The sequence below is a fragment of the Heterodontus francisci genome, chromosome 25 (assembly GCF_036365525.1).
Source record: "Heterodontus francisci isolate sHetFra1 chromosome 25, sHetFra1.hap1, whole genome shotgun sequence".
NCBI classification, from domain to species: domain Eukaryota; kingdom Metazoa; phylum Chordata; class Chondrichthyes; order Heterodontiformes; family Heterodontidae; genus Heterodontus; species Heterodontus francisci.
In genome coordinates this window covers 70,242,946-70,257,619 of record NC_090395.1, presented here as the reverse complement: position 1 = coordinate 70,257,619, position 14,674 = coordinate 70,242,946, and the positions used below count along the sequence as shown (strand labels likewise).

General features: G+C 43.6%; 1 protein-coding gene across 1 annotated transcript in view; it reads right to left on the bottom strand.

The window, feature by feature from the left end:
- Positions 1-2,404: 2,404 nt before the first annotated feature.
- The window catches only part of LOC137383976 (cyclin-dependent kinase 18-like), a 127,413-nt gene continuing 115,143 nt past the window's right edge, over positions 2,405-14,674 (bottom strand). Inside the window, exons 15-16 of the mRNA XM_068057472.1 lie at positions 6,375-6,452; positions 2,405-5,933 (exon numbers count right to left, since the gene is read on the bottom strand). Coding sequence (XP_067913573.1) covers positions 5,896-5,933; positions 6,375-6,452 — 116 coding nt within the window. The 3' untranslated portion in view covers positions 2,405-5,895. The remainder of the gene's footprint in view (positions 5,934-6,374; positions 6,453-14,674) is intronic.

Sequence of the window (14,674 nt, the reverse complement as noted above, 5' to 3'; positions counted from 1 at the left end):
GAATTACAAAGTATCTACAGAACAGAAACGGGACATTCGACACAACTGGTCTATGTTGGTGTTTATCCTCCCCATGAGCCTCCTCCCACCCTTCTTCATCGAACCCTATCAGCATATCCTTCTATTCCTTCATGTGATTATTTGAATGTATTTGTGCTATTCGCCTCAACTACTCCTTGTGGTAGCGAGTCCCACAATCTAACCACTCTCTGGGTAAAGAAGTTCCTGCTGAATTCCCTATTGGATTTATTAGTGACTATCGTATAGCAATGGTCCCTGCTGTGAAAGGTTGAGTAGGAAACTTGCTTTGCAATGTCCTGACAAGGAGGTACATGTGAGAGGAGTCTCAATGCAGCAGAGTTTTCTTGCTTGTAGTGGTCCACATGAGAGGGCTTAATGTCTCATCCAAAAGACAACTCTTCCAACAATACAGCACTCCCTCAGAATTGCACTGAAGTGTCAGCCTAGATTATGAGTTTCAGTCTCATGAGTGGGACTTGATCCCATGGTAGTTTGGCTCCGAGGTGAGAATGCTATCATTCAATTCTGATGGACCTTAAGACCTATTTAGACCATTGCCTCAGAGAAGTAACTGACCAGTCTCCCTCGAGGGATGGACCAGTTTTACAGCTTCCACTCCCCAAACAATCCATCTAGCAATGTCATCAAAGATCAACAAAGATTCTTCAACATCCTGAACCAAAACTTTAAGGGCAAAATCTGGTACAATAATCCATGCATGTTCAAACATCAGAAATCATGTGTACACAACAAGCAAACCACAGGAAGAATACATGCAATGTATAATCTTTTAAAGCAAATTTTAATAAACATTTAATAAACTTCAGGAGTGAAACCATTTTCCTTCTTTCTCTATAATTTATAGTACAGTTATGGTACAGGATGTGCTATCAAACATTCATCTAGAATGCACAAAACAAAGTCTAAGGAAGCTCTGAGCTCCAGAGAGCTTCAATTTAATACAAGAACCACATGCTCCTCCCATTCCTAATATCTAGCACCAAAATAGTTTCCAAAGTGGTGCTTTTAGATACTGAGAGCACTCATTAATTGTTTTGGTTGGGATATCGGAAATATCCTTTTGGGACCAAGTGTTGATGATGCTACCAGTTAAACTACTCGAGGTGCCATTATATGTTTGTAAATGCTGTGTTCACGAGGATGCGGAATATTAGTACTTGGAAATGGAGCACTTCCCCCTTCCAGCATCCAGTGTCAGCACCAAGTGGCCTCAAGTCAGGTTTAATACTCTCTGTCTCTACTGTGCTCGTACAATGAGCCTGCTTCCCAGAGATGGAAACCTGTTTCCTGACCCACTGGTCCTCTACTTTATGTTTGGCTGTGATTTAGACACAGAGCTGAGACAGGCAGCACAGAAGGATTCAGCGAAGATAAACAGAACAGTTCCACGGGGTCATCAGCTTTTTGCCCATTCCGATTTGCATAGTGAAGAAGTGGTTTTCACACACTGCCCTGCACACGCATGTGTCAAATCATTCTTCAAAGAATATGTTTCAATAAAAGCTGGACTCATGGTAACTACTATCTGTGACACATGAGAAAAAGGAGCATTAGACCCTTCACTTTTGGGTAGTAAAACCCATCTACCCAACCTCAAGACCAATCCCATCTACCCAAACTCAAGACTAACCCCATCTACCCAACCTCAAGACCAACCCCAGCTACCCAACCTCAAGATTAACCCCACCTACCCAATCTCTAGACCAACCCCATCTACGTAACCTCAAGACTAACCCCATCTACCCAACCTCTAGACCACTTCATCTACCCAACCTCAAGACCAACCACATCTCCCCAACATCTAAGCCAACCCCATTTACGCAACCTTTCACCATAGCCTCAATCCCTTCACCCGCCACAAATATATTCATTTGCCTCTTATACATTACATTTTGATATTATCATTTTATATAATCAATTTCAATGCCATCCCTGGTAATTTATTCTCTGACTCTATTACCTTCAGGTAAAAATCCTTCTCCTGAACCTCCCTTTATTTTCTACTCCTAAATTTTTAATTATAAACCTGTGTCCCATTGAACTTTCTAAATACATTTGTCTATAAATTTGCCTAATCAGCACCCATCAATCTGGCACTAACTGGCCTACTAACCCCACAATATGGCGGCAGGAAGCATGCGCACATATTTCCAGCCGGAAATGTGTCATCCACTATTTTGGGAAAGGACAAAATAATTTGGGATTGGCTGAACTAGTCGTTACTTGAACGTGGAGTCGGAAAGAACACTCCTGTGTTTTTGGCCCCACCGTTTGCTGCTCCTTGACAAACCCCCCACCCCCCGCCATCCGCCCTCCCCCCCCACCCCCCCACCCCCAGCCCCCAACCTCTGATTGCCCCTGACCTGGTCTTCACTTGCTGAACACTTAGCATGGCAGCGGCCCAATATATGTTGATGCTTTGCTGGCTGTCTTGCCAATCTGATGGAAATGAGGCTCAAGCCACAATTTTGAGGGGCTCTTGAGCCTCATCACTCAGGCACAGAGACTGGACCCTGGGGTCTACCCACCCTCAATTGCCCAAAAGTGATCACGCCTGATTTCCACACCAATCTTTTTGAAACCTACTTTTTAACATGAAAAAAACAAGTACATGAAGGGACTGAGTAAGAAGCTGGCCATAAATAAAAACAGAAAATGCTGGAAATACTCAGCAGGTTTGGCAACATCTGTGGAAAGAGAAACAGAGTTAACGTTTCAGGTCTGTGACTTTTTATTGGAACTGGGAAAAGTTAAAAATTTAATAGGTTTTAAGTAGGTAAAACAGGGGAGGGTGGAAAAAGAACAAAAGGGAAGGTCTGTGATAGGGTGGAAAATGGGAGACATCAAATGACAGAAGAGTTGGTGAGGTAGAGCCAAAGGGAGTGGTAATGGGACAAGTAAAGAAACAAAAGATCTGTTTAGAGGAGGTGTGAATGGCAGAATAATGAACAGCTGCCGTCCGAAAGCAAAAACATGAGAAAAGTAAGATTAAGGCTGAAACAGGCAAAGAAAAGGAATCAAAATGGGGGCAGAGATTACAGTCTGAAATAGTTAAAATTAATGTTGAGTCGAGAAGGCTGTTACAGTGTCTGATTGAAAGATGAAATGCTGTTCCTTGAGCTTGCGTGAGCTTCATTGGAACACTGCAGCAGGCCAAGGACAGAGACGTCAGTGTGACAGCAAGGTGGAGAATTAAAATGGCAGGCCAGAGGAAGCTCGGGGTCATGCTTGCGGACTGACCAGAGGTGTTCCTCAAAACAGTCACCCAGTCTGCATTTGGTCTCCCCAATGTAGAGCCAACCGCATTGTGAGCAGCGAATACAGTATACTAAATTGAGAGAAGTACAAGTAAATCGCTGCTTCACCTGGAAGGAGTGTTTGGGGTCTTGGATAGTCAGGAGAGAGGAGATAAAAAGGCAGATGAGTAGTATTGAACCATCTCCTTTTACAAGATTTAGGCAATCCCACAACTCTTTGAATCAATATAAAAAAACAGTTGTTTTATGTAAACATTCTAAGAACAAAAATTCTCTCCTTGGGATGGGGTGGGCAGGAAGATTTACAGACAATGTGCAGAGCAACCCCTCTCTTTCTTAACTATTCCTCTAGAGGCTGTAAGAACTGCGACATCGCTCTGGTTCAGAAGCACTCTAAATATAAAGAAATCCCAAATAGTTGCTCCCAGAACTTGGGAAAATAGTCATCTTGAAACTTGCCAGCCCTGTGAAATTGTTCAAAAGATGAATTATTGACAGGTACCAGGTATTGGGGGAACGATTCACATATTAAATAGAACTTGTTTGGAGCTCAGAGTTTTCCTATAAAGTGACACTTGTATTACAATCGTTGATTATAACATGTCGACATTTAGCATAGCGACTACACAATATCTGCCAGTGTCACCAGGGGACAATCAGAGTTTGGTGACTGGAGAGAGAAAAAAGGATTTGCACTTCTATAGCGCCTGTCACAACCTCAGGACATCTCAAGGCATTTTGCAGCCCATGAAGTATTTTTTAAATTGTTGTAATATGGGGAACCGCAGCAGCCAATTTTGCACACAGTAAGATCCCACAATGAGCAATGTAATAATGAGCAAATCTGCTTTTTTTAAATGATGTTGGTTGAGGAATAAACATTGGCCCCAGAATGTCAGGGGGAACTCCCTTGCTCTTCTTCAAAATAGTGACCATGGGATCTTTTACATCCACCTGAGAAAGCAGACAGGTCCTCGGTTTAACATCTCATCCAAAAGAAAGGCCAAGGAAGACTGGGTCATGCAAAAACAGAGGAACAATCAGACTTTATTCAGACATGTCACTTCTCTCGTGAATGCAGAGAATAGATCTGACTCTATTTTAGCAATGCTGTTTGCATGACGTTGCTTTAACCATTGTTGTTTGACATTCAGAATCTCTCCCATTATTTTCCCAGGAGCAAGTTTGCAAAACAGGAAATAATAGGACACTTTAAATCAGGAGGATATGGCAGTTCATTTTACTGTAAACCAGCTCAGACAACCTCAGCCCAGAACACACAGCCTTTAAAAAAACATCCCATTATAAACTTGTTGCTGGTGAAATCTTCCAGTATTCCTAATTCTAATATGGGGCAGCACAGATATGCAGCTGACGTTCAGCGAGATACCCACAACCCACCTCCAAATGTAGTAATGTTTTTGGTTTACTGACATTGATATTTCTGTGCTCAAAGTCAGGTGAATTGCGATCAAAAAATCTCACACAAATAGTTTGCCCGATTGAGAGGATCTTTCTTCCGAAATGACTTTCCTTGTATGCCCTCCCCCATTTTGGCCTTTCAAGACATCTCCCCTCAACCAAGCCTCCTTTAGCACCCTGCACGGTACTGGCGTGACTTTCCCATGTGCCTTTGCTACTCCCCGTTCCACCAGCAGGAGCTGCCCTTATTGTAGGTTATACTGGCCTGTTAGTGTTTTCACTTTCACCTCTGCACTGGGAGAACGTGAGGGATCGTACCTGGCAGCCTGGCCAGGAATTAAACATGACCATCCCAAATGTAGCTGGCGGATCATGCTGCTATCCACTCAGAGGGAGGAAGAAAAGAAGAAAAAGACCCCCATGCCCACTGTGATCCCAAGTCCTCTGACCCCGCTTGGACCCTGTGCATCCAGGACCTACTGTCAAACATGTCCCTGGGCCTGTTAGGACCCTTGCCCCCTAATCCTCCTATGAACCTGTGCCCCCTGGACCTCCTGAACAAAGACGTAAAGATGCTTTTAACGTGCAATTTTGAGGAAAAATATTACCAGCAGCATTCTTTTGTCCCGAAAAATGTGGCGAAGAGGGAGAAGTTAAGTGGTTGAATGTTAATGCTGGCTAGTCCTAAATGATGTGAACACAGCTTTAACGCAAAAGCTAATCTGCTACAATAGGATACAGTACTGAGCCTAGTACAGACATCTCACCATCAGGAAATATCATAACTGGCATTGTTATAACTTGGCACTCTGGCAATTAAGCCAGTTTGTAGAAATCGGGCAGATCATAATATTAGGATTGAATCCAAATATCTTCAGTGGGTTCGGGAAACAAGGTGAGTAGATGGAGCTAAGATGCCGATCAGCCATGATTTATTTGAACAGCGGAACAGGCTTGAGGGGCTGAATGGTCTCGTCCTGTTCCGAGTGATTTTGTTTGATGGGCTTTCATCACATTTTGAGGATGCTGATCTCATGCAGCCATTGTCTAATTTGATTGGTGGAGCCTCACCTGGACCCGTTACACGTAGCAATAATGAAGCGCCGCTACCATGAAACGGCCAGGAGATGTTGTTCCTTTGTAATGTGGGAAGTAGGCGGATGCATGGATCCATTTAGAATAGGACACTTTGTCTTCGATTTTTCCCCCGGGCTGTAAAATGGAAAACCAGCAGTCAGAACATTCACATACCTAGAATATACAGCAGGGAAACAGACCATTTGCCTCAACCAGTCCATACTGGCATTTATGCTCTCTTTGAACCGCCTCCCATCTTTTCACATCTAACTCTATCAGCATAACCCTCTATTCCCTTCTCCCTCATGTGTTTCTCTAGCCTCCCCTTAAATGCATCTATACCATTTGCCTCAACTACTCCCTGTGGTAGTGAATTACTCAGGAGACACCAGCACCCTGATCCCAGTTACTTAGGGAACATCCTGAGGCTTTGCTACCAGTTCCAGTGATAAGTTGCTTTATTCAAACTGAATCATTGCACTTTCCTTCACTAATACTTGATAAACGTCTTGCTGAAATTTCTTTGTCCCGTCAGTCTGGAGCATTTCACCGGGTTGGTATCCCACTCATACTTACCGGATTGGGGATACGAAGATCCTCGGTAACCTGGGTCCTTCTGCAATTGGATCTCTTTCAGAGTAAAAATACTGATATCTGCACAGGAGGAAGAAGGAGAGGAGATAGCAAACAAGAGAATTCGGTTCAGTGACCTGTGATTAAAGCTTACTTTGTGCTGTCGCATAAAGTCCTCTGGCTAGAACAGAGCTGCTAAACAAGCAATACATGGCCAGGATCATTCCCACACGTTCAGAAAGGTAGTAAGGGAATCGTTGTCCTGCCAGTTTGAAGGACAGTGCTCATCATCACATAGGAGACCTTGGTGTCTTCTTAGCTACTAAGTGGGTTGATAACATAGAATTACATAGCATTTACAGGACAGAAACAGACCATTTGACCCAACTGGTCCATGCTGGATATTTATCCTCCACGCGAGTCTCCACCCATTCTATTTACTTCATCTAATCTTATCAGTATATCCTTCTATTCCTTTCTTCCTCACATATTGTCTAGCTTCCTCTTAAATGCAGCTCTGCTTGAACTACTCCATGTGGTCCCAAATTCCACATTCTCACCATTCTCATTAGTGTCAGCCTCGGTGCACTGCGTAACACTCTTATCTTTGAGTCAGAAGTCTATGAGTTCAAACCCTGCTGCAGAAACTTGAGTGCATGATCTAGGCTAACGCTCTAGTGGAGTGCTGTACTGCTGGAGGGGCCTCTTTCAGGTGAGAGGTTAAAACGAGGCCCCATCTGCCCTCTCAGGTGAATATAAAAGATCCCACACCACTATTTTGAAGAGCTGGGGTGTTCTCCCCAGTGTCCTGGTCAATATTTATTCCTCAACTAACGTCACTAAAAGCAGATCACCTGGTCATCATCACCTTGCTGTTTGTGGGAGCTTGCTGTGTGTAAATTGGCTGTTACGCTTCCTACATTACAACAGTGACTACACTTCAAAAGTACTTCATGGGCTGTAAACTGCTTTGGACCATCTCGAAGTTGAGAAAGGTGCAATACAAATGTCTTTCTTTTAAGGAATTTTCACCTGAATTGAAATTTCTCCTAACCTCCCTCCTCAGTCTCTGAATGACAACTTTACATTAATGACCTCTTGTCACCGACTCCTTAAGCAGAGGAAATAATCTTCCATCCAATTAATATTCCTCATTATATTAAAAACCTCTACTAAATCTCCTCTTAGCCTTCTCTGCTCCAATGGGAATAGTCCCACTATCTCAAGTCTTTCCTCATAACTATAGTTTCCTTTCCCTGGTATCCGTGTCCACTCACATGACCTTAATGCCCTTTCTATCATGGTGCGCTAAAACTGCACACAGTACTCAAACTTGTGACCTATCCAATGGTTTTTATAAACTCATTTACTCTATTTATAAACAGAGTGAATATTGACACCACTGTGTCAGCCAATGACTTAGAGACGGGCAGGACTTGTGGTTTCAATTTACAGAATTCCTGAACTCATGACTCAACACACGTAGCTGAGAGCCAATATTGGCTCCGAATCCAGCAATGCCTCAATTTTAAAATTCTCACCTTTGATTACAAACTCCTCCATGGCCTCACGTCTACCCTATCTCTGTAACCTCCTCCAGCCCTAGAACCATCTAAAATATCCTCACTCCTCCACTTCTGGCCTCTTGCACTTCCCTGATTTTAGCATTCCACCATTGGTTGCTGTGCCTTCAGATAAGGCCTGAAATTCCCTCTGTCTCTCTCTCTTCCTTTAAGATGCCATTAAAACCAATCTCTGTGACCAAGCTATTGGTCATCCGTCCTAATATTTCCTTATGTGGCTCGGTCTGAAGTTTTGATCTTGTGATGTGCCTTGGGACATTTTAATATGTTAGGGGCGCTATAGAATTGCATGTTGTTGTTATAGCAAAAGAGTTCCGTGATAAAAGCAGGCATACTTCTCCAGCAAAATGCAGTGAGTGGAGGATAGTTACAGAATACAAAAGACGTGCACGAATCAATTCCAGTCACTTACTGCATGATTGATGGGGGAGTTACCATTTATACAGTCATTTATAACTTGCAAAATGCTATTGGCCTTTTTGTTTGTACATTTATATAGCTGCAGTTGCCCTTTCAGGGAATAATATATTTTGAAAATTATGGGTAATTTGACTTTGTGTAATAGTGTAAACGGGCATCAACAAATCATCAATTCATTTCACACGATCCAAAATCTAACCCCAGTGAAGCTAAACTCTGAGCTTGGGCAAGCTATTCAAACATGGAAGGCTTCACAGCCTGATCCGATTCTTGCCCCGCCTGAATTGCACGCTTCTGGGCGAGAAGTGAAACATAGCACTCAGACATCTTATTCGATCTTGGACAACTTACTGTTCATCTAAAAGTATTATAAATGGCTCGAGCAGCCGCATTTCATTTATGTATGTGTATCTAAGAGAGAACACAAAGAACAGAGCAGAGCGAGCTTCACATCGATAGAAATCGTGGTTTGAATGCGCCATTATTCAAGTTTGCAGGGGGCGGTGGAACACCGAGTAAAAGCTGTGAATTGAGATGTGTTGATTTAACCAGAACGGTTTAGTAACATTAAGCAGAGATATTTGTAATTCTAGGCCCTCATTATACAAATTGTACAGGACAGGCTGTCTGTTTGGTATTGTAAGTAAAGGGGCTTTTGTACTCAATTTGTTTTTAAACTTGAAAAGGAATTATAATCTGTATTAATTTTGCTCAGAACAGTAGGGATGGATTTTCTGTGGGGTTGGGAGCATGTGTGCTGGGCCTGTCATGTGTAACATCAGTGTGAGGGGGTCCAGAAACACCAGGGGAAAAGGATAAACAGGCACCAAGCCCATCTGAAAGACCCCTATATATTTACTGGGAAATGGTACTGGGGCTAAAAGGATTAAACTACAAGGACAGGTTATATAGACTAGGCTTGCATTCAGGTGAGTACAGAAGATTAATGGGTGATCTAATTGAGATGTTTAAGATCATTAAAGGTATAGGGTAGGTAGAGAGAAACTATTTCCTCTGGTGGGGGAACCCAGAATAAGGGAGCATAACCTTAAAATTAGACCTTGGCTGTTCAGGGGTGATGTCAGGAAGCACTTCTTCACACAAAGGGGAGTGGAAATCTGGAACTCTCTCCCCGCAAAAAGCTGCTGAGGCTGGAGGGTCAATTGAAAAGTTCAAAATTGAGACTGGTAAATATTTGTTGGGCAAGGGTATTAAGGGTTACGGAACCAAGGTGGGTAGATGGAGTTGAGGAGCAGATCAGCCATAATCCAACTGAATGGAGGAACAGGCTCGAGGGGCTGAATGGCCTCCTCCTGTACCGGTGTTCCTAAAGTTAATAGATTTTGGAGGGGACCAGTTACCTTAGATTTCCTATCTTCCAAATTGAATGGCTTTAAACTTTTTAAATCAATCAGTGATCATTGAGAAGGGCTCGGACAAATCCCAGAGGAGTGTTTTTTTAGCTACTCCAGTCTGTGCTGGCAGATAGGGGCAGGTGGAGGGGGGTGGGGGGGGGGGGGGGCGGTCTTGGACAGGGGTGCGTTATAGCTCAATTTTAATTTTTGTCCCCATCATCCTCAGTATCAATGCCTGAACATAGATAGAGGGCATTCCGACCTCTGGCTTGACAAGAAAAAGAATAACATATACTCATTTAACACTTTTCACAACTTCAGGACATCCCAAAGTGCTTTGCGGCTCTTTTTGAAGTGTAAAGTTGAAGCCCATGGAATAAAAGGGACAGTAGCAGCAGGGATTCGAAGTAGGTTGAGTGACAGGAAACAGCTTGTAGTGATGAACAGTTGTTTATCAGACTGGAGGAAGGTATATAATGGGGTTCCCCAGGGATTGGCACTAGGACCACTGCTTTTCTTGATCTTAGTAATGACCTAGACTTTGGTGTGCAGGGTATAAGATCATAAGAACTAGGAGCAGGAGTAGGCCGTCCGGCCCCTCGACCCTGCTCCGCCATTCAATAAGATCATGGCTGATCTTTTCGTGGACTCAGGTCCACTTACCCGCGTTCCCACCGTATCCCTTAATTCCTTTATTGTTCAAAAAGATATCTACCTTAGTTTTAAAGACGTTTACTGAAGAAGCGTCAACTACTTCACTGGGCAAGGAATTCCATAGATTAACAACCCTCTGGGTGAAGAAGTTCCTTCTTAATTCAGTCCTAAATCTGCTCCCTCTAATCATGAGGCTATGCCCTCTTGTCCTAGCTTCACCTGCCAGTGGAAACATCCTCTCTACTTGTATCTTATCTATTCCCTTCATGATTTTATATGTTTCTATAAGATCCCTCCTCATTCTTCTGAACTCCAATGAATATAATCCCAATCTACTCAGTCTCTCCTCATAAGCCAACCCCCTCAACTCCGGAATCAACCTAGTGAACCTCCTCTGCACCCTCTCCAGTGCCAGTATATCCTTTCTCAAGTAAGGAGACCAAAACTGCATACAGTACTCCAGGTGCGGCCTCACCAGTACCTTATACAGCTACAACATAACCTCTCTGCTTTTAAACTCAATCCCTTTAGCAATGAAGGACAAAATTCCATTTGCCTTCCTAATTACTTGCTGTACCTGCAGACCAACCTTCTGCGATTCATGCACAAGGACACCCAGGTCCCTCTGCATAGCAGCATGCTGCAACTTTTTACCATTCAAGTAATAATCCTTTTTACTGTTACTCCTACCGAAATGAATGACCACATTTATTAACATTGTATTCCATCTGCCAGACCTTTGCCCACTCACTCAATGTATCTATGTTCCTCTGCAAAGTTTCACAGTCATCTGCACACTTTGCTCTGCCACTCATCTTAGTGTCATCTGCAAACTTTGACACCCTACAAGTGGTCCTGAACTCCAAATCATCTATATAAATTGTAAATAATTGCGGTCCCAACACCGATCCCTGAGGTACACCACTAGTGACTGATTGCCAACCAGAATAGCACTCATTTATCCCCACTCTCTGCTTCCTGTTAGTCAACCAATCCTCTATCCATGCTAATACTTTACCCCTAACGCCATGCCTCTTTATTTTATGCAGCAGCCTCTTGTGCAGCACCTTGTCGAAGGCCTTTTGGAAATCTAGGTACACCACATCCACTGGGTCCCCATTGTCCAACTTGCTCGTAATGTCATCATAGAATTCCAAATGATTTGTCAAGCATGACCTGCCCTTCATGAACCCATGCTGCGTCTGCCCAACGGGACAATTTCTACCGAGATGCCCTGCTATTTCTTCCTTGATAATAGACTCAAGCATCTTCCCCACTACAGAGGTTAAGCTAACCGGTCTATAATTCCCCATCTTTTGTCTACCTCCCTTTTTAAACAGTGGCGTCACATCTGCTGTTTTCCAATCAGCTGGGACTACCCCAGAGTCCAGCGAATTTTGGAAAATTACCGTCAGTGCACCTGCTATTTCTCCCGCCATTTCTTTTAGTACCCTGAAATGCATTCCATCAGGGCCAGGAGACTTATCAATCCTTAGCTCCATTAGCTTGCCCAACACTACCTCTTCCGTAATAATGATTGTTTCCAGGTCCTCACCTACGTTCGTCTCTTTGTCAATTACTGGCATGTTATTAATGTCCTCCACTGTGAAGACTGATACAAAATACCTGTTCAATGCCTCGGCCATTTCATCATATCCCATAACTAAATTCCCCTTCTCATCCTCTAAAGGACCAACGTTTACTTTAGCCACTCTTTTTCGTTTTATATATTTATAGAAACTTTTGCTATCTGTCTTTATATTCTGTGCTAGTTTTTTCTCATGTTCTATCATACTTTTCTTTATAGCTCTTTTTGTACCTTTCTGTTGATCTTTAAAGTTTTCCCAATCTTCTAGTTTCATGCTGCTTTTGGCCACTTTGTATGCCTTCTCTTTCAATTTGATAGCCTCCCTTATTTCCTTAGACACCCATGGCAGATTACCCCTTTTCTTCCAGTCCTTCCTTTTCACCGGAATATACTTTTGCTGAGCACTTTGAAAAATTGCTTTGAAAGTCCTCCACTGCTCGTCAACTGTCCCACCGTAAAATCTTTGTTTCCAGTCCACTTTAGCCAAGTCCTCCCTCATTCTATTGTAGTCCCCCTTGTTCAAGCACAGGACCCTGGTATTGGATTTTATCTTCACACTCTCCATCTGTATTCTAAATTCAACCATACTGTGATCACTCCTTCCAAGAGCATCCCTAACTATGAGGTCATTAATTATTCCTGTCTCATTACACAGGACTAGATCTAGGATAGCTTGCTCCCTCGTCAGTTCCATTACATACTGTTCAAGAAAACTATCACGGATACACTCAATGAATTCCTCCTCAAGGCTACCCTGACTGAGCTGGTTCGACCAATCTACATGTAGATTAAAATCCCCCATGATAATTGCCGTACCATTTTTACAGGCATTAGTTATTTCTTTGTTTATTGCCCGCCCCAATGTGATGTTATTATTTGGTGGCCTATAGACTACGCCTATCAATGACTTTTTCTTCTTAGAGTTTCTAATTTCCACCCAAATGGATTCAACCTCATTCTCCATAGAACCTATATCATCTCTCAGCACTGCCCTGATGTCATCCTTGAGTATCAGAGCTACACCACCTCCCTTACCTTCCTGTCTGTCCTTCCAAATAGTCTGGTACCCCTGGATATTTAACTCCCAGTCGTGACCAACCTGTAACCATGTCTCCGTAATGGCTACCAAATCATATTTATTTGCGATTATTTGTGCCGTTAACTTGTCAACCTTGTTACGAATGCTACGAGCATTCAGGTAAAGTGCCTTTATGCTAGCTTTCTTACCCTCATGATTCCCAACATCTCTAATAATAACTCCTGAGTTATCCTTCCTTTCTGCTTCTTTCATAGTCTGCCTTGAACTTAAACCCTCCTGCACACATGTTAGCCTGCTGCTTACCTTTTTATTTATCATCATACTCCCTGTCCTTTTCCCTTTCCCTTCCCCCCGAGTCACTAGTTTAAAGTCCTAAAGACCACCCTATTTATCCGTTTCGCTAGAACACTGGTTCCAGATCGGTTCAGGTGGAGACCGTCCCATCGGTACAGATCCCCCCGGTTCCAAAACTGATTCAAAATTTGCTGATGACACAAAACTTAAAGGTATTGTGAACTGTGAGGAGGATAGTCATAGACTTCAAGAGGGCATAGGCTGGTGGAATGGGCAGATACATGGCAGATGAAATTTAATGCAGACAAGTGTGAAGTGATACATTTTGGTAGGAAGAATGAGGAAAGGTGATATAAAATAAAGCGTACAATTCTAAAGGGAGTGTAGGAACAGAGAGACTGGGGGATCTATGCGCACAAATTCTTGAAGGTGGTAGGGCAGGTTGAGAAAATGGTTAAAAAGGCACATGGATCTGGACTTTATAAATAGAGGCATAAAATAAAAAAGCGAGGAAGTTAGGTGAACATTTATAAAACTGGTTTGGCCTCAAGTGGACTATTGTATCCAATTTGGGGAACCACACTTTAGGAAGGATGTGAAGACTTTGGAGAGGGTGCAGAAAAGATTTATGAGAATGGTATCAGGGATGAGGGACTTCAGTTACATGAATAGATTGGAGAAGTTGGGGTTGTTTTCCGTAAAGAGAAGGTTGAGGGGAAATTTAATAGAGATGTTCAAAATCATGAGGGGAACCATTGGTGGAAGGATTGAAAGCCAGAGGACACCGATTTAAGGTGATTGGCAAAAGAACCAACAAAGTGACACCTGACAATGCAGCCGAGCGCTGACGTCATCAGGGTGCTCCCAGCTTTGCACATGCACAGAACGGACCCTTGCTGTCAGTATGGTGTTATGCATGCGCAGCCTACTTCAGCACCCGACTTGCCAGGACTAATTCGCACATGCGCGCAAAAATGTCATTGCATACTGTTAACGCCTGCTCGCGCTCGCTCCCCACCTTGCCACTTCTCCTCCCTTGGCCACTCACTCCCTGCTTCACCACCCCCCCCACCCCCCACCTCCCTGTGGGCCACTCATTCCCCGCTTGCCACTTCCTCACCTCTGCTCCCTCCAACTTCTGCTCCCCTCTCCCTCCCACTTCTCGTCCCCGCTCCCTCCTGCTTCTGCTCCCAGCTCCCTTCTGCTTCTACTCCCCGCTCCCTCCCACGATCGCCACCTTTCTTCCCTGCACGGGGGAAGCAGGGGTGAGAGAGAGTGAGAAGATAGGCAGGGGAGGGGAGGGAACGGGTGGCCGAGGGGGGAAAAGTGGCGAGGTGTGGAGCAAGCGGCAAGCAGACGTGTGTAGGAGG